General features: G+C 43.3%; 1 protein-coding gene across 1 annotated transcript; it reads right to left on the bottom strand.

The window, feature by feature from the left end:
* Positions 1-17,631: 17,631 nt before the first annotated feature.
* On the bottom strand, positions 17,632-24,503 carry LOC106582255 (LON peptidase N-terminal domain and RING finger protein 2). Its single transcript, XM_014165139.2, has 10 exons — positions 23,181-24,503; positions 21,947-22,065; positions 21,053-21,175; positions 20,212-20,373; positions 19,790-20,115; positions 19,544-19,658; positions 19,125-19,246; positions 18,688-19,009; positions 18,394-18,543; positions 17,632-18,235 (listed from the first exon to the last, which is right to left on the bottom strand). The coding sequence occupies exons 1-10, from the start codon at positions 23,920-23,922 to the stop codon at positions 18,077-18,079; spliced, it is 2,340 nt and encodes a 779-aa protein (XP_014020614.1). The 5' UTR covers positions 23,923-24,503; the 3' UTR covers positions 17,632-18,076.
* Positions 24,504-25,796: the final 1,293 nt, after the last annotated feature.

Genomic DNA, 25,796 nt, shown 5'->3' with positions numbered 1-25,796 from the left:
GAATCAGTCAGTGTTTGAGAGACAGATAGACCGAGAGAAAGACGCTGCAGGTGCAGGGGGGAGTGGATGGAGAGAATAATAGTGAAGAGCTCCCCATCAGAAATTAATCCAAACATGCTGAATTCGTGTACCCTGCTGCTAAACTCATAATAATGACTTTTTGAGCATTGTTGTTTTCCTGTAGTCTTCATAAAACCACATCCATGCAAGTACACAATCTTTATTTGACCCTGGGTCTGTTAATCAAATTGTATTGGTGGGAGAGGGATTGAAGTGGAGATCAGTGTCACCTTTTGGATTTATTCATGTTTATGATGGATAAATAAACTGTTTACTATATTACTGTAAGGTGTAGCCAAAATGTGTTTATGTGCTTGCAAGGGCTCTCTCTTCTTTCTGCTGTCTGTCAGTTTGTTAGATAAGGCTTTCGGTCAGTTAACTCATTAGTCTTTAACAATGACAAATAGCCTGTAATTCCTAAAAAGGACGTTTTGTAGCTTTAGTGCAGACAATGTTTACAGTGGTAGATCAGCTAAACGGCTGAATTGTACTGAATCAATACATCCTCTCAAAACATTGACTTAACCAACAAAAGCTGGACAAACCTTCTTTATAAATCTATGAAAACACCCTCCATCTTTCTCTGAGGCCTGTGCTGTAGGCAACACAGTAACGTGGTGAATGTCGCCAACCTCCAGCTCTCTATGTCAGATGAACAGTTAATTAGAGCATGTGAAATGGAAGCAGTGATAAATATTTCACCACTGCTGTCAACCCTGGTATTGTTGTTGGGTTCTATCCCATTGCTTCCAACACCACTGAATATCAGCAGACTTTTTTGCAAACTCTTTTCATGTCATACGCAATGACTGAAATGTCAGTGAGCAGGCTGTATGTCCAGGCTGTGTCCCAAAGCAAGGTGCTCTTTGTGGGGATCAGTTTCCTATCCATGCCCCATGACTCAACTAAGACAGGCCCATGAAGGCCCCAAATTATCCTGTATATAACAGCAGTCATTGCTGCTGAAGAACTAGGTTAGTCATGCTGTCCCACCATCAACATCACAGTACTAAAGTTTGTAAATGTGTTTATCTTGTTGCCATCATTAAAATGGTTCCCTATTTCTTCCGGCCACAGCTGTCTTTACAATGTGGCAATGTCACAGTTCTTCTAGCTGCCAGAAATAGGACATGTACATTATTTACTGCTATACGTACGTCTGACTGCTGGGTATTGTCTGAGCGGGCCGCTGAGGCCCTGGACTGTGGGAAGAAATATATGACAGTGGAAGTATGTACATGGAAGTATGTACAATGCATTCGGAAAGTATTCAGACCCCTTCCCTTTTTCCACATTTTGTTACATTACAGCCTTATTCTAAAATGGATTAAATAAAATAAAATCTTCATCAATCTACTCACAATAGCCCATAATAACAAGGTGAAAACTGTTTTTTAGAAATGTTAGCAAATTTATTACAAATAAAAATTGAGCTCAGGTGCATCCTGTTTCCATTGATCATTCTGTGGTAAATTTAATTGATTGGACATGATTTGGAAAGGCACACACCTCTCTATATAAGGTCCCACATTTGACAGTGCATGTCAGAGCAAAAACCATGAGGTCGAAGGAATTGTCCGTAGAGCTCCGAGACAGGATTGTGTCGAGGCACAGATCTGAGGAAGGGTACCAAAACATTTCTGCAGCATTTAAGGTCCCCAAGAACACAGTGACATTCTTAAATTGAAGCAGTTTGAAAACACCAAGTCTCTAGAGCTGGCCGCCCGGCCAAACTGAGCAATCGGGGGAGAAGGGCCTTGGTCAGGGAGGTGACCAAGAACCCGATAGTCACTCTGACAGAGCTCCAGAGTTCAGGTCTTCAGGTCTTTATGGTAGTGTGGCCAGACGGAAGCCACTCCTCAGTAAAAGGCACATAACAGCCCCCTATGAGTTTGCTAAAAGGCACCTAAAGGACTCTAACCATGAGAAACAAGATTCTCTGGTCTGATGAAACTGAAATTGAACTCTTTGGCCTGAATGCCAAGCATCACGTCTGGGGGAAATCTGGCACCATCCCTACTGTTAAGCAAGGTGGTGGCAGAATCATGCAGTTGGGATGTTTTTCAGCGGCAGGGACTGGGAGACTAGTCAGGATCAACGGAAAGATGAATGCAGTAAAGTACAGAGCGATCCTTGATTAAAACCTGCTCCAGAGCACTCAGGACCTCAGACTGGGGTGAAAGTTCACCTTCCAACAGGACAACAACCCAAAGCACACAGTCAAGACAATGCAGGAGTGGCTTCGGGACAAGTCTCTGAGTATATACACTACCGTTCAAAAGTTTGGGGTCACTTAGAAATGTCCTTGTTTTTGAAAGAAAGCACATTTTTGTCCATTAAATAACATCAAACTGATCAGAAATACAGTGTAGACATTGTTAATGCATCCCAGAGTCGCCTCTTCACTGTTGACGTTGAGACTGCTGTTTTGCAGGCACTATTTAATGAAGCTGCCAGTTGACTGTGCGGCGTCTGTTTCTCAAACTAGACACGCTAATGTACTTGTCCTCTTGCTCAGTTGTGCACCGGAGCCTCCCACTCCTCTTTCTATTCTGGTTAGAGACCATTTGCGCTGTTCTGTGAAGGGAGTAGTACACAGCGTTGTACGAGATCTTCAGTTTCTTGGCAATTTCTCACATGGAATTGCCTTCATTTCTCAGAACAAGAATAGACTGACGAGTTTCAGAAGAAAGTTCTTTGTTTCTTGCCATTTTGAGCCTGTAATTGAACCCACAAATGCTGATGCTCCAGCGTCTTTAATCAGGACAACAGTTTTCAGCTGTGCTAACATAATTGCAAAAGGGTTTTCTAATGATCAATTAGCCTTTTAAAACGATAAACTTGGATTAGCTAACACAACGTGCCATTGGAAAACAGGAGTGATGGTTGCTGATAATGGGCCTCTGTACTGTATGCCTATGTAGATATTCCATTTAAAAAAATCAGCCGTTTCCAGCTACAATAGTCATTTACAACATTAACAATGTCTACACTGTATTTCTGATCAATTTGATGTTATTTTAATGGACAAACAATGTGTTTTTCTTTAAAAAACAAGGACATTTCTAAGTGACCCCAAACTTTTGAACAGTTTTGTATATTTTCACAGTAATTCTATTCAATACATTTCCTTTTCACCATGTTCTATAGAGCATCTATCCCTGCTCTTTTGTTGAATGTGAATTATATTTCTCTGGCATCACATGGCCTTTATGATTAGTTCACCTCAGTCAAAAGGGCCTTATTGTAACATAAGAGCATTTTATTCTGCATCTGCACTGCACTGTAATACCACTCATATTGCAGTCAGTTGTTACTCTATCTCATATACACTGAGTGCACAAAACATTACAAACACCTTCCTAATATTGAGTTGCACACCCTTTTGCCCTGAGAACAGCCTAAAAACTTGTCTGGGCATGAACTCTACAAGGTGTCGAAAGCGTTCCAAGGGGGATGCTGGTCCATGTTGACTCCAACGCTCCCCACAGTTGTGTCAAGTTAGCTGGATGTGGGCCATTCTTGATACACACAGGAAACTGTTGAGTGTGAACAACCCAGCAGTGTTGCAGTTCTTGACACCAAACCAGTGTCCCTGGCACCTACTACCATACCCCGTTCAAAGGCACTTGAATCTTTTTTCTTGCCCATTCACCCTGTAAATGTCACACATCCACAATCCATGTCTCAAGGCTTGAAAACATTTCTTTAACCTGTCTCCTCCCCTTGATCTACACCAGCGGTAGGCAACCCTGTTCCTGGAGTGCCACAGATACTGCAGGATTGTGTTCCAACTAGGCAGCACACCTGACCAACTGAGCTAATTGATCAGTTCAGTGATTGCCTAAATTCAACACACCTGGTCTTCTAGGTCGGTTAAAAACTTGACTAGGGTTGCCTAACCCTGATCTACACTGATTGAAGTGGATTTAACTGGTGACATCAGTAAGGGATCATAGCATTTACCTGGATTCACCTGGTCTGTGTCATGGAAAGAGCAGGTGTTCTTAATGTTTTGTACACTCAGTGTATGTAATGTACGTTTCTTTAATGCCAACACCCTATACATTACAATGATATCACTTTCCAAATTGCATTCCCTCACAGAATCTAATTTGGCAATATGGGAAGTAAACAGTTCCTCGGTTCCTAAACATTTCCTCATCACTCAGTCTGTGTGATTTCTCTCATGTAAGCAGATCCAAATATGCCCAAAACAAAATCTCTCATTAACCATTGCAGTCTATAAAAGTAGAGTAAAGTTCAATATTTGAGCATCCAAACAGAATATTTAAATATTGTCTGTCCTAACAACCTCATACCTCCCCCTACACACTAGAGCTGGTTGGGTAAACAGAAGAGATTCACCTCAGGGTGTGTGTGTGTGTGTGTGTGTGTGTGTGTGTGTGTGTGTGTGTGTGTGTGTGTGTGTGTGTGTGTGTGTGTGTGTGTGTGTGTGTGTGAGTGCGTGCGTGTTTGCCTACTTGCCTCGGGCGCAAAAGTGGAAAACAAGAGCAGACACATTGAAGAGGGAGGTAAAGACTTGGAAGTGCAAAAGCAGAGCCATTCAATTCTTCCTGTTTATTCAGTATTACAGTTAACCACCTTTACAACCTGTGGTGTCTGATACCTGTCACACTGTGCTTGTACACACACAAACACTGCTTCCTCCTCCGGCCACAGAGAAAAGCAAAACCGTTTGCATACAATATATAGGCGGCAGGTGTGGGCAAAAAGACAATGTTTGTTCAGGACCCATCCAGCTACCACAGCACTCCAGACACAATCACACACTTTCACAGATGGTCTGCACTGAGGTGAGGAAGAGGGAGGGAGGGAGGGAGGGGTTTTATGGGCAGGTGAACGATATGAAGAGTTTTCCGTGGCCCTTTACCCCATAATATACACTAGAGACAAGGATAACATTTTGGACACCCTTCTAAACAAATGCAACCCATCTTATACTCCTGCTGAGTAGACAGTACCTCAGTTACTCTGGTCTAGAAAACAATGTTGTGACAATACTCAAATTACTATGCAAATACTCCTCGTGTCTGCGTTGTAATTCCGGTACAACCCAGTTACACAACTAGTTTCATATTTACAGATAAGATGTGTATGGTGTTTGAGGGGAGAATATACAGGAGGGGAGAATATACAGGATGTGTGTGTGTAACTCAAAAGCCTCAGCCAATTTCACGCACCTCCAGGGGATAGGTTTATTACAAAAAGATAATCTAAATGAAATGAGATGCCAACAAACATAATATCTCACGGGATCTGTTGGTTCAAGCATCATGTGATACGATGATACAGTTCCAGGCTTCTGTACTGTCATGCACCACAAGTGTGTGTGTGTGTGTGTGTGTGCGCACACCTGAGTGCTTGAGTGTGTTTTACAAACTCGTAAGGGCTGCGACAGGATCAGCAAAGACCTGGAGTTCCAGCTGGATGATGACTTAGTTAAGTCACCTACCATAACAAAAACAACTCTACGACATTACATGGCAAAAATTACTTTACAGAGACATCCTCAAACCTGTTCCTTCCGTCAGATATACCTTAAACCATGTATAAACATGTACAGATAAACCATACACGCAGATAGCTGTAGGCTATACATTCTCAAGCTGATTGATGTAAACACAGACTAACACAGCACATGAAATTTGGAAAAATATTAAATTACTTCGATCGATCTATTGGGAAATATATTACGGTTCTGAATCAACATATTCACCTCATGGATCAAGGCCTTATATTGACATCTGTGCTCAGCATCTAGGTGACCATCAAAGGCAGACAGGTGTGTTCTGTCTGTTGTTGTTGTCACAAAGGGAGAACATGAGGAGTCTGTCTGTCTGTCTGAGTGTCTGTGAACTCAGTGCCCCAACAATCACCACACTGAGTGACTCATCTACTGTAAGTCTCCACTACCACCCGGTGGTCAAACAACATTACTGCAGGCTACCAACAGCTAAGAGCTCAACGTCACTGCCCAGCAACAGCCACATTGCAGACTAACTATACACTGTGTACAAAACATTACGAACACCTGGGCTGTGACTGTCAGGTTGTGGTGCTGACCACAGTGCATGCTGGGTATACTGCAGCTGGTGGAGTTGCTGTCACAATGGGTCCAGTGGCAGTCTGGGCCAACTGCACGCACCAGGTAGGAAGACATTTTTTTATTAAATATTTTATTTAACTAGGTAAGTCAGTTAAGAACAAATTCTTAATTACAATGACGGCCTACCCCGGCCAAGCCCTAACCCGGGCGACGCCCTATGGGACTCCCAATCACGGCCGGTTGTGATACAGCCTGGAATCAAACCAGGTCTGTAGTGACGCCTCTTGCACCGATATGCAGTGTCTTAGACCGCTGCGCCACTCGGGAGCCGCCTGAGCTCTCATTGTTCCCATGCCACCAGGCCAGCATTGCTACCGCACTCCATCTGAGCACTGACTTTCTGGGCCTCACAGGATACTGCACACAGAGACACGGTTAGAGGTTAGAAAGGAGAAAACACACAGTTAAAGGAGAATATAGGGCTCTGGAAAGCCGGGGCACTTCAATTGGTATGATATGTTATGTTTCATATGGTATATATTCATTTGTTTATGACCATCATCCATTTCGTATGATATGTTACAGATTGCAATTCTTACAATATGTAACGAATTTCAATTTGTACAATCTGTTCTGAAATTTGCAAAAATGTATGATATGTAACAAATTCCAATTTGTTGTGGCTAAAGTTAACAAGGTGGCTAGGTGACTAACGCTACCGTTAGCTAGGCTAGGGGTTAAGTTTAGGGTTGGGAATTAGGTGAAAGGGTTAGGAGATGGGTTAGCTAACATGCTATGTAGTTGCATAGTAGCTAATTAGCTAAAATGCTAAAGTTGTTCATAATGACCTGCTCATATAATCTTTACCCAAAAACAGAAGTGTGACTGGAGCTAAATCTAAAAGACTTATGGAAAATAAATGATCCATCTCCCTTTACTGTAGTCTTCATATTCATGTAGGTGTACCTGAGCAGGAAAGCTCCTGGGCCGAATACAGTGCCATGCAAAAGTACTCATCCCCCTTGGCGTTTTCCCTATTTTGTTGCATTACAACCTGTAATTTAAATTGATTTTTATTTGAATTTCATGTAATGGACATACACAAAGTAGTCAAAATTGGTCAAGTGAAATGAAAAAAAATTACTTGTTTAAAAAAATTCTAAACAATTAAAAACGGAAAAGTGGTGCGTGTGTTACATGTATTCACCCCCTTTGTTATGAAGTCCCTAAAAAGATCTGGTGCAACCAATTACCTTCAGAAGTCACATAATTAGTTATATTGCACACAGGTGGACTTTATTTAAGTGTCACATGATCTCAGTATATATACACCTGTTCTGAAAGGCCCCAGGGTCTGCAACACCACTAAGCAAGGGGCACCACCAAGCAAGCGGCACCATGAAGACCAAGGAGCTCTCCAAACAGGTCAGGGACAAAGCTGTGGAGAAGTACAGATCAGGGTTGGGTTATAAAAAAATATACAAAACTTTGAACATCCCACAGAGCACCATTAAATCCATTATTAAAAAATGGAAGGAATATGGCACCACAACAAACCTGCCAAGAGAGGGCCTTCCACCAAAACTCACGGACCAGGCAAGGAGGGCATTAATCAGAGAGGCAACAAAGAGACCAACGATAACCCTGAAAGAGCTGAAAAGCTCCACAGTGGAGATTGGAGTATCTGTCCATAGGACCACTTTAAGCCGTACACTCCACAGAGCTGGGCTTTATGGAAGAATAGCCAGAAAAAAAGCCATTGCTTAAAGAAACAAATAAGCAAGCACGTTTGGTGTTCGGCCAAAAGGCATGTGGGAGACTCCCCAAACATATGGAAGAAGGTACTCTGGTCAGATGAAGGTACTTTGTCCATCAAGAAAAACGCTATGTCTGGCGCAAACCCAACACCTCTCATCATCCCGAGAACACCATCCCCACAGTGAAGCATGGTGATGGCAGCATCATGCTGTGGGAATGTTTTTCATCGGCAGGGACTGGGAAACTGGTCAGAATTGAAGGAATAATGGATGGTGCTAAATACAGGGAAATTCTTGAGGGAAACCTGTTTGTCTTCCAGAGATTTGAGACTGGGACAGAGGTTCACCTTCCAGCAGGACAATGACCCTAAGCATATTGCTGAAAGCAACACTCAAGTGATTTAAGGGGAAACATTTAAATGTCTTGGAATGGCCTAGTCAAAGCCCAGACCTCAATCCAATTGAGAATCTGTGGTATGACATGCTGTACACCAGCGGAACCTATCCAACTTGAAGGAGCTGGAGCAGTTTTGCCTTGAAGAATGGGCAAAAATCCCAGTGGCTAGATACCAAGGGGGGTCAATGCCAAGGGGGGTGAATACTTTCGCAAGCCACTGTACATCATTGGGAGTCAATCTATAGTTTTTATTATGTATTTTCTAACCAAGGTCTGAGCTTTGTATGGACTTACCAGTGGCGATTTTAGCATGTAAATCTTGGTGGAGCAAAAAAATAATAATGTGGGATGCATGCCAGCAAAGCCACAACACTAAATTAATTGCACTATAACGGTGGCAAACGATGCCCACAAACTGTTAGGGCCTACATACAGCTGTCCCAATAGCAGAGTCCCAACAGCAGTCCCAACATCTTACCACTGCTACACCTGGCTATCAGCGGAGCCTTGTCTGGCATCGAAACTGTTCATTCAGCCTCATTTAATGCCTTTTAAAAAAACATAACTGATATGGCTGACTTGCTTAAAAAAATGTGGTTTCTACTGACAATTGAGATGTACAAACTGGCATAAGGGGACGACAAGCGGATTAGAGGCAATCTGTAATTTCAATTAAGACATTAATGAGCGAGATAGGACGGACGTAGTCAATATAACTATTTGTTCATCACTTTTGAAATGTATAGCGATAGAATTCAGAACATGTGCCGTTCTTACAGTGTTATTCCTGTACTCCATGTCAGAATCATAGGATAAATAAAGGTGGCATATAAGCAGCCAATGAAAGCTCTTACAATATTAGATGATTACATTTCTCAAAAATAGGTTATAGGCTACGTGTGCACCACCAAGTCAGAACATTAGGCGAAATTAAGAGGTGAAAATATACCAAATAATTAAGGTGAGGCACATGGGCTACTAACAACTTAAAACACAACATACACTTAGTATTACTTTCTTAGCTACAGTACACATATCTCCCTGGCATAATACATAATTTATGCAGCAGAATACAATACATTTTTGGACTCACCTTGTTGTGCTGTGCCCACTTGAACAGGAAGGTGGCGTGGCGGTCGTTTGTGGGCAAACTTTGTCATCAAAGTCTAGCATTCTCTGGATTTATGGTGCTTTCAAGACAACTGGGAACTGGAAGAAAAAGGTTGAATCATGATTACGTCAGTGATCTTCAGGTCGTAGCTCTACAAAGAGGCCCGAGTTCACAATTCCGAGTTGGATAAAAGTTCAAAACATTCCCAGTTGTCTTGAACTCACTAAAGTCAGATTTTGCAGTTCAGAGTTAACAGTTGTTTCGAGCAATCATGCTTCATTGACAGCATGGCCAATGTTGAATGTTTATCATTTTAAACTTGGAAAAGAGAACCTTAATCTTGGGAACACACAGCCACTCTACTGAATAGCAGGCTAATGATTGCTTTGCAATGCTTACAGTTAGCCACTGATTCCTTCCAAACCACTCATTGTTGAATTTGCAATTTCCAACTTGGCCGATGAGCCAATGGCCAATGAGCACCGATACATCTATAATTTCTCTTCATTATTTCTCTTCATATGACAAGGATTAAAAAGGATTTGCCAGTAGATTGTCAACTTGATTGATGATGATGACTGCTAGCTAAGATTTTGAAAGTATGATGTTAACATGATCAGTCCAATCAAAGCTACTATACATATAACATGATTTGTTGTCATCTGTGGCCAATGACCTTGAGCCTTCTTGGATGGGCACTTCTAATATATCTCTATGGCAGCACTCAACGGGCTTGAATGTTCGAGCACTACCCTTAGACTTGGCAGTGATGTATTGTCTCCATGAGTGACAGAACACTGAGCCAATCACAGCACAATGCTCTGTATTTTCTTCTGGCTTGCCCCACCACCACAGAAAGCACTGAGCTAGGCTGAAACACCTGCATTTTGGAGCTGCCTTTTGGAGCTGCCTTGCAGCTTTATTAACTCAATGATATATATATATATATTTTACATTGTTTGCAAAGTGATTTGTGACACGTGTTAATGCCAAAATAACATGTAAAACAGGCAAGCCTTGCTAAAATATGTGAGGCTCAAAACAAGTGGGGCTCTGCCTACATAAAGCACAGCCCTTATTTGAAGAGTTTCTAAAAATCCCCTATGGGAAAAATGAATGGTGGAAAAACAATTTGGAACAATTTCCCTGTTTGACCACTAGGTTTTATGGGTATTATGACACCTCCACTGAGGGGCTGTATGGGAGTCGTTGGCAGGAAGGCAGGCAACAAGTTTAGACCCAAAATAAAACAATAGAGACGAATTGGGATTATCTTGGACAGATGTTGTAGAGAGAGAAACCTTTAGCCTCGCCTTTTCCTCTGACACGTAGCCGAGCCGGGGGAAATGGAGCAGTGGATTATGGTCATTGTAGTTAATTACCACATTTCTGTGCTGAACTAGGTTGAATATTTGTTTAATGAAAACTACAACTCCCTTCAGCCCAACGTCCCACATAGCTCTAGAGTTGATTTCTCTTTTGAATGATTTGATTTCTCTCTAGAGAAACGGCGCGTTGGGCTCACAAAACCCGACCTAAATGGAATTCAAGTAATTGAACCGATGTTGGTCAATTAGTTGTTTAATAACCCCCCAAAAATGTTGGTTAATCGCTCAGCACTATATTTGACTAAAACATAATCATTTCAAACCTTGCTTACATTTGTATACGATCACATAGCCTACTGTATGTCTCTCTGTGTGGGAATAATTTGGAACAGATTTCTCAAATTAAAATCACTTGGAGCTGATTTGCTGGTGCTTTTACACTCTTATGTCAACAGTGTGGTGCATTGGCACAGAAACCTTGGTGTAAAATTCTTTGCCTGTAAAAGCAGAGGGTCCACATCAAGGCCAGAAAATAACATTTCATAAACCCTTCCAGGATAAACAGACAACACCAAGCAAACATGTTATAAAAACAGATATTTAAGAGGGACAAGCCAAAGGTAGCAGCAGATTATGTCAGAAGATCAGAGTTTCAAAACAGAAGATTTTTTATTTAATCATTAAATCTAATTAACATAATACAAAATGTCTGTCACAACCGCCTATGTCGGCCTTGCGCATCTGCAGTGGAAAAAGGCAGAGCTACAGCATTGTTTGTCAGACTAAAAGACAATTTAAGCTTGATCTGTAAATGTGGTCGGAGCCCCCGGAGGCATCCAGAGGCCAAATTGACCTCCGTACCGCATCGCTGTGCGCCTCTCAAATTTTGTAACAATGCGGAGGGCTCCATACTGACATGATTGGTTGAAGGTAGGTGAGGGCAGGAGGCCCACTCACTTCCTTGAGAACTTCCTCCACAACAGCTCTAAGCACAATACGTATGAATGCCCTGACTCTTGCAGAGGCCATATCACCGTAAATACTGCACGGCCAACGCAGACGTCAGACCATGCAGCGCCTTTTAGAGACATCTCGAAAATCGGTCTTCTCACGAAAACGTCTGTAGCATCCAAACTACTATACCACTCTCACAAACAAGATGGTGTTCTCCGTTTTGCTCTATGACCCCCACAGGTGTCACGGGACTAGTATGAAGGTAACCCAGTACCAGTACCAAAAATGAATGGAAGTATTTTTGCACCCCCCACAAAAAAAGGGGTTAAATATATATATATATATATATATATAAAAAAATAAAGGGATAAATAAACACATCCTAGATCTGAATGAAAGAAATAATCTTATCAAATACTTTTTTCTTTACATAGTTGAATGTGCTGACAACAAAATTACACAAAAATAATCAATGGAAATCCAATTTATCAACCCATGGAGGTCTGGATTTGGAGTCACACTCAAAATTAAAGTGGAAAACCACACAACAGGCTGATCCAACTTTGATGTAATGTCCTTAAAACAAGTCAAAATGAGGCTCAGTATGTGTGTGGCCTCCACGTGCCTGTATGACCTCCCTACAACGCCTGGGCATGCTCCTGATGAGGTGGCGGATGGTCTCCTGAGGGATCTCCTCCCAGACCTGGACTAAAGCATCCGCCAACTCCTGGACAGTCTGTGGTGCAACTTGGCATTGGTGGATGGAGCGAGACATGATGTCCCAGATGTGCTCAATTGGATTCAGGTCTGGGGAACGGGCGGGCCAGTCCATAGCATCAATGCCTTCCTCTTGCAGGAACTGCTGACACACTCCAGCCACATGAGGTCTAGCATTGTCTTGCATTAGGAGGAACCCAGGGCCAACCGCACCAGCATATGGTCTCACAAGGGGTCTGAGGATCTCATCTCGGTACCTAATGACAGTCAGGCTACCTCTGGCGAGCACATGGAGGGCTGTGCGGCCCCCCCAAAGAAATGCCACCCTACACCATGACTGACCCACCCCCAAACCGGTCATGCTGGAGGATGTTGCAGGCAGCAGAACGTTTTCCACGGCGTCTCCAGACTCTGTCACGTCTGTCACGTGCTCAGTGTGAACCTGCTTTCATCTGTGAAGAGCACAGGGCGCCAGTGGCGAATTTGCCAATCTTGGTGTTCTCTTGCAAATGCCAAACGTCCTGCACAGTGTTGGGCTGTAAGCACAACCCCCACCTGTGGACGTCGGGCCCTCATATCACCCTCATGGAGTCTGTTTCTGACCGTTTGAGCAGACACATGCACATTTGTGGCCTGCTGGAGGTCATTTTGCAGGTCTCTGGCAGTGCTTCTCCTGCTCCTCCTTGCACAAAGGCGGAGGTAGCGGTCCTGCTGCTGGGTTGTTGCCCTCCTACGGCCTCCTCCACGTCTCCTGATGTACTGGCTTGTCTCCTGGTAGCGCCTCCATGCTCTGGACACTACGCTGACAGACACAGCAAACCTTCTTGCCACAGCTCACATTGATGTGTCATCCTGGATGAGCTGCACTACCTGAGCCACTTGTGTGGGTTGTAGACTCCGTCTCATGCTACCACTAGAGTGAAAGCACCGCCAGCATTCAAAAGTGACCAAAACATCAGCCAGGAAGCATAGGAACTGAGAAGTGGTCTGTGGTTCCCACCTGCAGAACCACTCCTTTATTGGGGGTGTCTTGCTAATTGCCTATAATTTCCACCTGTTGTCTATTCCATTTGCACAACAGCATGTGAAATGTATTGTCAATCAGTGTTGCTTCCTAAGTGGACAGTTTGATTTCACAGAAGTGTGATTGACTTGGAGTTACATTGTGTTGTTTAAGTGTTCCCTTTATTTTTTGGAGCAGTATATATATATATCCTGACCTTTCTTACATCTCCTAGATATAGTAAACACTTCGAAACCTTATTCCTTATCATTTATTTGACTTGTCTGTTTTGCCATTTATGAAAGTGTTATTCAACGTGTAAAATAGTAGTAAAGGCCAAATTCAATATTTTATCAAGTAATATAAAATACAATTATACCTACAGGTGCTAAAATTGGGGATATTCTACAAAGATCTGAATAAATATTATAGGAGACTTATTTTCCTCAATGAGAGTAATTTGCATGTAATGTGCTCTGTGTTTGTCTCTGCAAAACATGCTCTCAATCCATTATCTCTACTGTGACTTAGTTGGTTCAGCTTCCTGTGCAGATAACATCACAATGATATGCCGACAATTAATCTTTTGACCACTTCAAGCAAAACAATCAGAAACAAAATACACTTCAGACATATCTGAACATGAGTGTTTTATTATTCCAGATACAAAATTGATGCAGCTACTTTTACAAATATACATGGGGAATACAGCATGTCATATCACCACCCAAAAATGAGTTATGTTTCAAACAGATCAAGGTGAAACAAAATAATTATACACGTACAGTACATTATCGTTGCTTTGGACTATCATTTGGATTATCATAGTTTGATTACATTAAACTATGATACACTATATGACCAAAGGTATGTGTACACCTGCTCGAACATCTCATTCCAAAATCATGGGCATTAATATGAAGTTGGTCCCCCCCTTTGCTGCTAGAACAGCCTCCACTCTTCCGGGAAGGCTTTGTACTAGATGTTGGAACATTGCTGTGGGGACTTGCTTCCATTCAGCACAAGAGCGTTAGTGAGATCGGGCGATTAGGCCTGGCTCGCAGTCGGCGTTCCAATTCATCCCAAAGGTGTTCGATGGGGTTGAGGTCAGGGCTCTGTGCAGGCCAGTCAAGTTCTTCCACACTGATCTCATAACAACAAAAAATCCATATGGACCTCGCTTTGTGCACGGGGGCATTATCATGCTGAAACAGGAAAGGGCATTCCCCAAACTGTTGCCACAAAGTTAGAAGCACAGAATTGTCTAGAACAGGGGAGGCAATTCCAGTCCTCAACGGCCTGATTGGTGTCACAGTTTTGCCCCAGCCTCAGCTAACACACCTGACTCCAATAATCACCTAATCGTGATATTCAGTTTGGAATGCAATTTGATTCATCTTCTGTGTTTGTTTGGTGTCACACTTTTTCTCGACCCCTATCAGGCCTCTGAGGACTGGAGTAGCCCACCCCTGCTCTAGAATGTCATATGCCGTAGCGTTAAGATTTCCCTTCACTGGAACTAAGGGGGACTAGCCCGAACCATGAAAAACAGCCCCAGACTATTATTCTCCCTCCACCAAACATTACTGTTGGCACTAGGCAGTCGGGCAGGTAGTGTTCTCCTGGCATCCACCAAATCCAGATTCGTCCATCAGACTGCGATGGTGAAGCATCATACCAGAGAACGCGTTTCCACTGCTCCAGACTACAATGGCGGCGAGCTTTACGCCACTCCAGCCGACGCTTGGCATTGCGCATGGTGATCTTAGGCTTGTGTGCGGCTGCTCAGCCATGAAAACCCATTTCATTCAGCTCCCGACTAACAGTTATTGTGCTGACGTTGCTTCCAGAGGCAGTTTGGAACTCGGTAGTGAATGTTGCAACCGAGGACAGACTATTTGTACAGGCTTCAGCACTCAACGGTCTGGTTCTGTGAGCTTGTGTAGCCTACTACTTCACGGCTGAGCCGTTGTTGCTCCTATACTTTTCCACTTCACAATAACAGCACTTACAGTTGAATGGGGCAGCTCTAGCAGGGAAGACATTTGACGGACTTGTTAAAAAGGTGGTATCCTATGACGGTGCCATGTTGAAAGTCACAGAGATCTTCAGTAAGGCCATTCTACTACCAATGTTTGTCTATGGATATTGCATGGCTGTGTGCTTGATTTTATACACCCTCGCTAGCCCACTCCCATACATCCTCTGCAGGGTGGTCCCTCCACTAGCAACCTCAAGACCCCAGCGCTGCTCTCTACACCCCTGAAATAGCTTAATCCACTAATTTTAATAGGTCTCTACATACAAAAGTATGTTCATAAACAATGTCAAATTACAGTGGAGAAACACATGTCTATTTTACTGAAAGTTTCCAAAAATGTCAATATGAGTTTAACCCCAAATCTCTTCAATCTACATTTAAACCAATTTTAGGACTCTTTAGCATTTCTTTGACATGCGCGATTATTACTTTACCACTATTATTGAGGCACATACAGTTGAAGTCGGAAGTTTAAATACACTTAGGTTGGAGTCATTAAAACTCGTTTTTCAACCACTCCACAAATTTCTTGTTAACTAACTAGTTTTGGCAAGTCGGTTAGGACAATTGTTTACAGATTATTTCACAATTCCAGTGGGTCAGAAGTTTACATACACTAAATTGACTGTGCCTTTAAACAGCTTGGAAAATCCCAGAAAATGTCATGGCTTTAGAAGCTTCTGATAGGCTAATTGACATCATTTGAGTCAATTGGAGGTGTACCTGTGGATGTATTTCAGTGCCTACCTTCAAACTCAGTGCCTCTTTGCTTGACATCATGGGAAAATAAAAAGATATCAGCCAAGACCTCAGAAGAAAAATTGTATACCTCCACAAGTCAATAATCCTTGGGAGCAATTTCCAAACGCCTGAAGGTACAATGTTCATCCGTATAAACAATAGTACGCAAGTATAAACACCATGGAACCACGCAGCTGTCATACCGCTCAGGAAGGAGATGCGTTCTGTCTCCTAGAGATGAACATACTTTGGTGCAAAAAGTGCAAATCAATCCCAGAACAGCAGCAAAGGACCTTGTGAAGATGCTGGAGGAAACAGGTACAAAAGTATCTATAGCCACAGTAAAACAAGTCCTATAATCGACATAACCTGAAAGGCCGCTCAGCAAGGAAGAAGCCACTGCTCCAAAACCGCCATAAAAAAGCCAGACTACGGTTTGCAACTGCACATGGGGACAAAGATCGTACTTTTTGGAGAAATGTCCACTGGTCTGATGAAACAAATAGAACTGTTTGGCCATAATGACCATCGTTATGTTTGGAGGAAAAAGGGAGGCTTGCAAGCCGAAGAACACCATCCCAACCGGGTGGCAGCATCATGTTGTGGTGGGTGCTTTGCTGCAGGTGGGACTGGTGCACGTCACAAAATACATGGAGGAAGATTGTGAATATATTTAAGAAACATCAAGACATCAGTCGGGAAGTTAAAGCTTGGTCGCAAATGGGTTTTCCAAGTGGACAATGACCCCAAGCATACTTCCAAAGTTGTGGCAAAATGGCTTAAGGACAACAAAGTCAAGGTATTGGAGTGGCCATCACAAAGCCCTGACCTCACTCCTATAGAAAATGTGTGGGCAGAACTGAAAAAGTATGTGCGAGCAAGGAGGCCTACAAACCTGACTCAGTTACACCAGCTCTGTCAGGAGGAATGGGTCAAAATTCACCCAACTTATTGTGGGAAGCTTGTGGAAGGCTACCTGAAACATTTGACCCAAGTTAAACAATTTAAAGGCAATGCTACCAAATACTAATTGAGTGTATGTAATCTTCTGACCCACTGGGAATGTGATGAAAGAAATACATCATTCTATCATTCTGACATTTCACATTCTTAAAATAAAGTGGTGATCCTAACTGACCTAAGACAGGGAATTTTTACTAGGATTAAATGTCAAGAATTGTGAAAAACTGAGTTTAAATGTATTTGGCTAAGGTGTATGTAAACTTCCAACTGTACATATGACTGGGCTAGATGCAAAACTTCTGGTTTTGCATCCATTTCCCCAGCCATGTAGAAATGAAGAGGCCATTTAAGCAGGAGCAGATTCTCATATGTACACCTTCTACTCCATTTGGAGGTTTCTATCACTCTGGGTTTTATGAGTCTCACCATAGTCAGCAGGGATTAAACAGAAACATAACACCCAAACTGAAGACAACCCAATACATTCGCCATTGGTTACTTGACAGGTCTTTATTTTTCTTTAAAAAAAAGAAAAAAGTACACCAAGTCACATTGTGGACCCAACACCGTTAAAATGGTCAGCCAAGTTCTGGCACATCATGACAGTCACCAGTCTGATTTTTGCGCTCTCTTATTCCCTCCCTTGAGAGAGGGGACATAAGAAGTTGAGAGATAGCGTGACAGAAGTCCATAATTCCAGTGAGTTCTTGTGACAGAGGACAGGTGAACTGGACATTGATAGGTGGATGGATGGGTAACCAGAAACAATGACCTCCCTATCCCACCCTCTACAATCCAACCCAATGTCTTCAGATTCAGAGAGTGCCATTTGTAAAGGAGTCAAAGGCATTTCCCTCATATGAAAGCTGAGTGGGTTTACTGATTGAGTGAATGACCATGCATGGTCTAAGTGGTTGTGGTGGTGGCTGAGCGGTCATCGGGGTCTCTTGCGCGTGACGAAGATCAGGACCCTGCGGATGGCAATGAGGCGGTCCTTGAGGGAGGGCATGGCCAGGATGGTGAGCTGGGCACGGTTGTCAAGAGGCAGCACAGCCAACAGCCACCAAGCCCACGCTGGACCACTGGGATTACCCTGGAGGGAGAGGGAGGAAGTCAACTTGATAACAGCAACACACTCAATCACTATATGACATGAGTGCGTGAGTCTCACCAAGAGAGATGTGTGTGTGTGTGTGTGTGTGTGTGTGTGTGTGTGTGTGTGTAAGAGAGATGTTTAGGTTAGTGTCGTACCTGTGGGTCAGGGTCCTTCCCGGGTAGGTGTCCAAAGTGGCTGATTATCTGACTCTTCATGTTGTCTTTAAGGGAGGTGAACCAGCCGCTGGCCTGGTCATACACAGAGACATAAAGCTTCTGCAGCTCCACTAACTCCTGGCCCTCCACCTGACCACACACAATATAAAACAGTTAGCACACACACACTCTAATCACACCAAACTTACAAAACTGAGGATACGAATATCTATAACGCACTTTTTGTATCCACATACATGACCTTCCTCACACACAGCGTTTGCCAGTACACACCTTCTTATCCTCCAGGTACTCGATCTTGGCCGTGTTGTATCCGTCTCTCTGGCCGTGGCTCAGTACTTTGAAGCGGGACACACCGATGGTGTCGACCACAGACCTCCCGTCAGGAAAAAACTTGACGTCCCGGACCTCCAGCATGCAGCCGTAATCAGCAAAACCCTTCAACTCGTCAGCGATGCACATGCCAAACTGTTTGGTGCCGGTCTCCATGGAGCGGCGGATCATGAGGCGGTAGCGCGGTTCGAAGATGTGCAGTGGACAGGGGATGGTGGGGAAGGCCATGGTGCACACAAAGATCGGCACTTCCTGGTTCAAGCTAGGGTGTAAGGAGGGACACGAGATTGGTCAGTGATTAGCATAGAAAGCAGGACTACAGGATTAATTTACCATTAAGTCAATGGCTAAGTAAAATGATGAAATCTGTGACTCACTTTGCCAGTTCCTTCATCTCCTCCTCGTGGATCTTCTTCCTCTCCGCCAGCTCATCTCCCAGGTAACGCTGCAGCACTTCCTCCATCAGCAGGGTCTTGTTGAACCCTCTAGTGGCCAGATACTGGAATTACAGTGGAATAGGACATTTACATTTGATTGGATCATCCATGTCTTTTGTGCATTTTTCTTTACATTTTATATTGGTCCAATATCCTAGCTTAATACCTGTGTCAGAGGAAGCTTTGTGCCAACTTTGTTTTTGTCACACTAAATCTTTATCACACAAGACAGAAATTACAGCCATAATTTTCATAATCACCAGCTCTGCCCTAAGCCTTCCATACACATATAGAGCACAGCTACTTCCTCTGTGTGTGTGTGTGTGTGTATGTGTATATATATATATATATACACACACCTCGGAGAGGTTCTCTTTGCAGAGAGGGCAGTTGGGGTTGTGGTCCAGACAGCGCTCTAGACACTTGAGGCAGAAGGTGTGTCCACAGGGGGTGGAAACAGGCTCAAAGAACAGCCTGGAAGAATCAACACAATAACAGGAGCTTTATCAGTAGAGGTAATTATCACTATTGACTGAAAATCAAACATCCTGAGTAGCTAACCGTAAAGATATAATTGTGTGGTGGTTGGTTGATGGTCCTCTTACCTCATACAGAGGGAGCACTCCATATCTCTACTGTCGAGCAGGTCTGAGGACACCGTCCTTCCCCAGAGGGAAGCAACAGGAAGGTGAGTGGAGGAGCAGGCTTCATCTGGTCTGAGAAGTTTGGAGGGAGGGCTGAAGGCTAGGCCGTCCCCACTGTGTCGTCTCTTGAGGCTGCCTGGGGGGGCAGGCTGGGCAGCCAGGACACTGGCCAGGCTCTTGGCGTCTTCTAGCAAGGGCTTCTCAGCTTCACTGCTGGGGGACAGGGGATGTTTGGAGTCTGAGGGACCATCGCACAAAGAACTCTTACTCACTCTGAACTCTAAGTCCTGGAGAATGGAAAAGGAGAGGGGTTACTATGAGAAATAGGTGTGTGGGAGTGTAAATGTGTGTGTGCACGCGCATGTATGTATGAACGTACTGACCTGTAAGGTGCAGCCAGGCCTCTGTGGCGTGGTGAAGGGGTTTAGAGAGCCGTACAGGGCAGGGGGCTTGAGGAGGCGAGTGGAGGGACCACCCTGTAGAGGATGTATGGGAGTGGGCTGACCATCCTTCTCAAACACTGACGAGAACAGCTCACTAAGCACCTACAAAAACAGAGAACACACACTGTCAGTAAGTACGCTCATACAATGTCATAGCACTCATAAGTAGCTTATAACTCTTAATCACCCTCTGACGCTGGCTCGCTCTCCTTCCTGACTTGCCTCAATACTCTCTCTGTAAGAAAGGTGTTTTATTGTACTTGTGCAAGTGCCAATAAAAACTTGGAAGTTGAAATAGTATCCATAGTGTAAAGGGAATATGTGACAGTGGAAATAAAGGACATGGCTCACATACTGAACAGATGGTCTTGTCATAGTGACAGTACATATTGCAGTGAATATGTAACAGCAGTGGAGATACTAAAACAGGCCACAGTGACAGCAGTGGATAGGGTTGGCATAGCTCCCCAGCTAAGACAGCTGGAATGGGGGCATTGCGTCATCACCTATTGTGGAGCAGGATTTAAAACCAAACTAATCCTGTCTGGTAAGCATAGAGCCAGATTTACACTGTCATATCGTACATAGTGATACTGCATTAGTACCATAGCAATTGTACTGTGATTTTTTTATACTATTGTGATGTGACATTAAGGGCATTATGTTTGTGGTTGATCCTGTCTAATGGAAATAAAATGGACAAAAGAGTGAAACTTCTTACATTTTTGAACTAGCTTCAACAGGAATGCTGAATTGAAGGGGGGGTAAAATTGTGTATTACCTTCTGGGCTTCCAGCTTCACCATCATCCAATCAGGTTTCAGTGCCACACACATGAAGTACTCCTTTAAGGCCTCATCGTTGCGGTTGAGTTTACTCAGGGCTGAGGCCTTGATGTAGTGGGCCTGGGAAAACACAGCGAGAGGAAAAACATTTTGAGTAGGGACACACAAAAAGAGAATAGGAACTCCTCTATTGGCATTTCAATTATACCGCTGAAGTATATATTCAAAACACTGATAACGTATTGTTAGTGCCCTTCCTAAACAATTTAAAAAAACTTTTTAAAAACGGCAAAACATGGGAATTAAATCCCCAACTTGGTAATTATTGTCATAACATCCAGGAGCTCTTCAATCAGGTCAAGATAAGCTCTTCCCTATTCACAGTGCCTGGGTTTCTGTTCTCTCTGTCAGCAGTGGTAATTTGCATATTAACATGCACACAAGCGTGTAGCATCCTATATCACCTGTGAACACACACACAGCAGCCTCCAAATCATACTTTAACACATACATAGCTACACAGTCCTAAGCATGTATAATGTGTTGGGTGTTAGCTGGGTCAGCCTGTGGCTGTGGAGAGGTAGTTGGTGTTCATTACATAACCGCAGCAGGTAGCCTAGCGGTTAAGAGCGTTGTGTCAGTAACCAAAAGGTTGCTGGTTCGAATCCCCGAGTCGGCTAAGTACAAAATATGTTGATGTGCCCATGAGCAAGGCACTTATCCAGAGCGACTTACAGGAGCAATTAGGGTTAAGAGCCTCTGCTAAATGACTAAAATGTCAAATGTGAATAACTAGAGAGAGACATGAATATTTTAGGCCCACATATACAGAGACCATCTAGTGGTCTATACTCTGCTGAGTAGATTGAGTTGCATATCTATTTCTCTCACCTTTGGCCAGAGAGGGTTGAGTCTACACAGGCTCTCTGCATCCTGGATGGCCTGGCTGTAGTTCTTACTCTCTAAGTGCAGCTCAGCACGCTGTCCCAGTAGCCGACCTACAGATGGCGCTGCACAACAGAGAGAACAAGCAGAATGAGAAAATGTAGTTTACACCTTTTCAAACAGGTACATTGTTGTGACGTTGGATGTTAATCACAGTATGACATTTGCTACTGGGCAGGCAGCCAGCCTGTAAATGCACAGACAATCCTACAGTGAGTCAGAAAACCAAATGCTTTTATCATGTGCAAACAGAAGAAAACATTTTCCTTCAATTAGAATATTGCACTGTAATCTCCCATGCACAATCTGTGCTGGGAATTAGGCCTACAATAGCATGTATCGCCCTTCTGGCTAGTGGGGAGGGGAGAAAAGGTCAACATTCTGATTAATGATTGCCTATTTTTGGCTAATCTCTGTGGATGACATGACTCCGCTGTGCCCCAATTTACACAACCGGGTCAGTAGCTGACATTAAAGCAGAAAGAATGGAGTCAGTCAGAGCTGCTGTGTGGCCAGCCTCCACAGAAACGCCAAAGGACTTAATCACACTGATGCTGGCTCACTCTCACTCCTGACTGTGACTCAATGCTCTCTCTGTATTAAGGGTCAGGACACAAGTTTTTTTCTAAGGGGCTAATTAGGGGCCTGAGTTTTTCTTGGTCAAACTCGGGTCACACAGTTGGGGAAAACAACTCCTGTCCATATCTATGGGGAGTGAACTGCTCAACGCTGATCGGGTGTTTCAAAGGTAGAAAGGAGGAGGGAGTGACCTAAATCCTGGCAGCTTCCCTAAATAAGAAACACATGGAGTATGTTGGTAAAATGATAGCTGGTGAGGGAAAGACTGAATGGAGTTCAGTCAATTTTAATGTAACAGCACAACCATTATGTAATGAATATATCAATCCATGGGGTATGAGACTCGGAGTCGGAGTAGAAATGTGGGTTAGGTAATCGGGGAGTGGGGACTACTGGGTTTATGAAATAATTGCTTCGAAAGATGCAGTGCAGTGTCGCCCCCTATCGGTGACACGATGTGAAATAGTGAAGTAGGTCATCTGGTCTACCAGATCTATCTGGTTTTAAATCGGTAAAGGGGTTACATAAAATACATAATCTGTTCTAAAACATAAGAATCAGACAATTGCTTATCCCAACTGTAAATGTTACATTATCTTACCCAGTTCTAAGGCTTTGTTGTACTTCTCCAAAGCATCTGAGTAGTCGTTCTTCTTCTGTGAGACCTCACCTTCTATCCAATGCCTCCTGGCTTTACTTTCAGAGTCGAACCATTTATCCAACAAACTACTGAGGATGACATTTACTCTAAGCCCAATGGGTAGGATCTGTACGTCTTTTTTGTTCAGTTTATGTTTGCATTGTATGCAGTCTTTGACAGATTCTTTTTCTAAACAATGTTTGCAAAACGTATGGCCGCACTCCATGGTGGTTGGTTCGGACAGTAAACACCTACAAAGGCGGCACGAAAACAAGTCCAGGGGTTCGTCCTCAAATGCCTCTGTATCGCCCTCAACACCATCGTCTCCATTCCCACTTTTATGACAACTCGTTGCCTTCCCATGAATGTTTAGCTCCTTCTCGCGAAGAGTCCGTGCTATGTTTACAACCAAAAGCTGCAATTCGTCCGGCCGAAGTTTGCCAATGTTGGCCGCGGTGCAGTACGAGTCAAGCGCCTCCGCTATCCGCCCGGCCTGGGCAAGAGCGTCAGCTTTGAGCAAACAGATGCCCCGGTCTGGATGCTGGAGGTCCACCAGCTGAGAGCTATAGATTTCCGCGGCAAGGTCGTAGTCACCTGCCCGGGTTGCTTCCGCTGCCACCTCGAGCATTTCAGTGCATATACCCGCTGCTCTGGGGCTGGATAACGCGTGGACAAACTGATGAGCTTGGATTCCCGTCTCCATTTTCGTCTCGGACTATAAACGTATAGCTAGCTAGCTAGCAGTGTTGACAACTTAGCTGATAATCGGACAAAAACACTCCTTACTCATCAGAAAAATAATTCAGACTCTTTTACATGTGCCATTGTGAAAGACCCGTGTTGTTTTCCAAGAGAAGAGCTAGTAGGCCGTATTCCGCGAGAGCCGAATAGAACACGCACCAAGCTGGTGACTAACGTCAAAATAGCTCGTATGAAGACTTCCCATTTTGTCAACCTATATATACCGATTCTGCATTACAGCACCGTAATGCCCATTTCCCATGTGCCTAACGTTAGGTGGCTGACATAACCAAACCTCCAATCTGTGACATAACGTTAACTTCGCTAGCTACGCCTCCTCAAAACACAGCAAGAAGGCGGTCTGTAAAACATTGTTGGCAGCACAAATCCTTCATCGGAGGTTTGCAAATGTCCTACTCCGTTTAAATGGCCAAATGAACTTCTAACTGTTAGGAAAAATACAATTAAAAGGCAGGTATCTTGCTGTTCAGTTGATGAATTCAATTTCAGAGACGCATCGCCGCACACATAAGCACGTGTCGTTACTTGGTGAAACGTCATTGGTCCATTATATGGTTACGACACATTGTATATACCCCAATACCATCAACATTGTAAATCACCCCGCACTCAATTCATGTAACAACCGGTGGGATATATTGTTTTATGTAATCCTTTACATGAGAAGCAAAGCGAGAATAACACTTACAATTGTTTTGAGAACACTGTCAAAACATATTGCAGTGATTTAAAAGACACGGAAAACTGTAATCCTATCCTTTGAAAATGTGGTCAGAATTGCTGGTGGATGCCATTTTCAAAACAGAAACTTTAGGCATTATTCGATATGATAATAACAAGAATATGACCAACTCAGATAGCAGGCTAAGTAGCTACAAAATGTATAATTTTGTAATGGCTGTGGAAGCGTCTCCCTAACTCTTCCTCTCTCCATCTCTCAGCCAGGTAACAATAGCTTTTGTGTAATTTGAAAGTTGTAAAAGGCTCCGCTTTTATGATGATTTACATCTCCCAACGTTTCGCATTCGTACGATGATGCTGCCACTGGCAAAATGTTTAGAATAACAGGAAATTAGCTTTAAAACGGCAACATTTTCTATCAGCCTCATGGGATTTTTTTTATAGCATGAGATTAGTTATAAAACTCACAAAATGTTCAGTCTCCCCCATGTGTAGGAGTACAGGAAGTAATCTGGTGGGCGCTTGCTCGGCCCTTGTAAGGGGGGCCTCATGAATCGTAAACAACTGGCTGCTGCTCTACCCATCTCAATGGTCTAAACTAAACAAAGAAAATAGGAATAATCACATTACGAAAGTACAGGGAAGATACATCCTTTATCTTTCAGAGAGAATGTTTTGTTTTAAGATTATATCACACAGTTGTTGCACCCCTCAAGGTAAACTCTTTAAAAGTCTCTCATTTTGTTTGACCTGTCTAGTCTATGACACAATCCATCTGTCATAGTAACACTGTGTTGATTGCTCACATCACATATTGTGAAACAATCAGGGTTATTTTCCTGAATATGGAACTATACACACTTAATAAAAAACATTAAGAACACCTTCCTAATATTGTGTTGCTGGAAGTCCATTGAGTGGTGGACCATTCTTGATACACACGGGAAACTGTTTGTGCATGAAAAACCCACCAGCATTGCCATTCTTGACACAAACCGGTAGCCTGACAGATACTACCATATCCTGTTCAATGGTACTTAAATATTTTGTCTTGCCCATTCACCCTCTGAATGGCACACATCTTTTATTTTGATTTATTTCACCTTTATTTAACCAGGTAGGCAAGTTGAGAAC

Source organism: Salmo salar, chromosome ssa21 (genome assembly GCF_905237065.1).
Source record: "Salmo salar chromosome ssa21, Ssal_v3.1, whole genome shotgun sequence".
In the NCBI taxonomy this organism is placed as follows: domain Eukaryota; kingdom Metazoa; phylum Chordata; class Actinopteri; order Salmoniformes; family Salmonidae; genus Salmo; species Salmo salar.
Note: the sequence above shows the minus strand (reverse complement) of the source record. Positions and strands in the feature narration are given on the sequence as shown.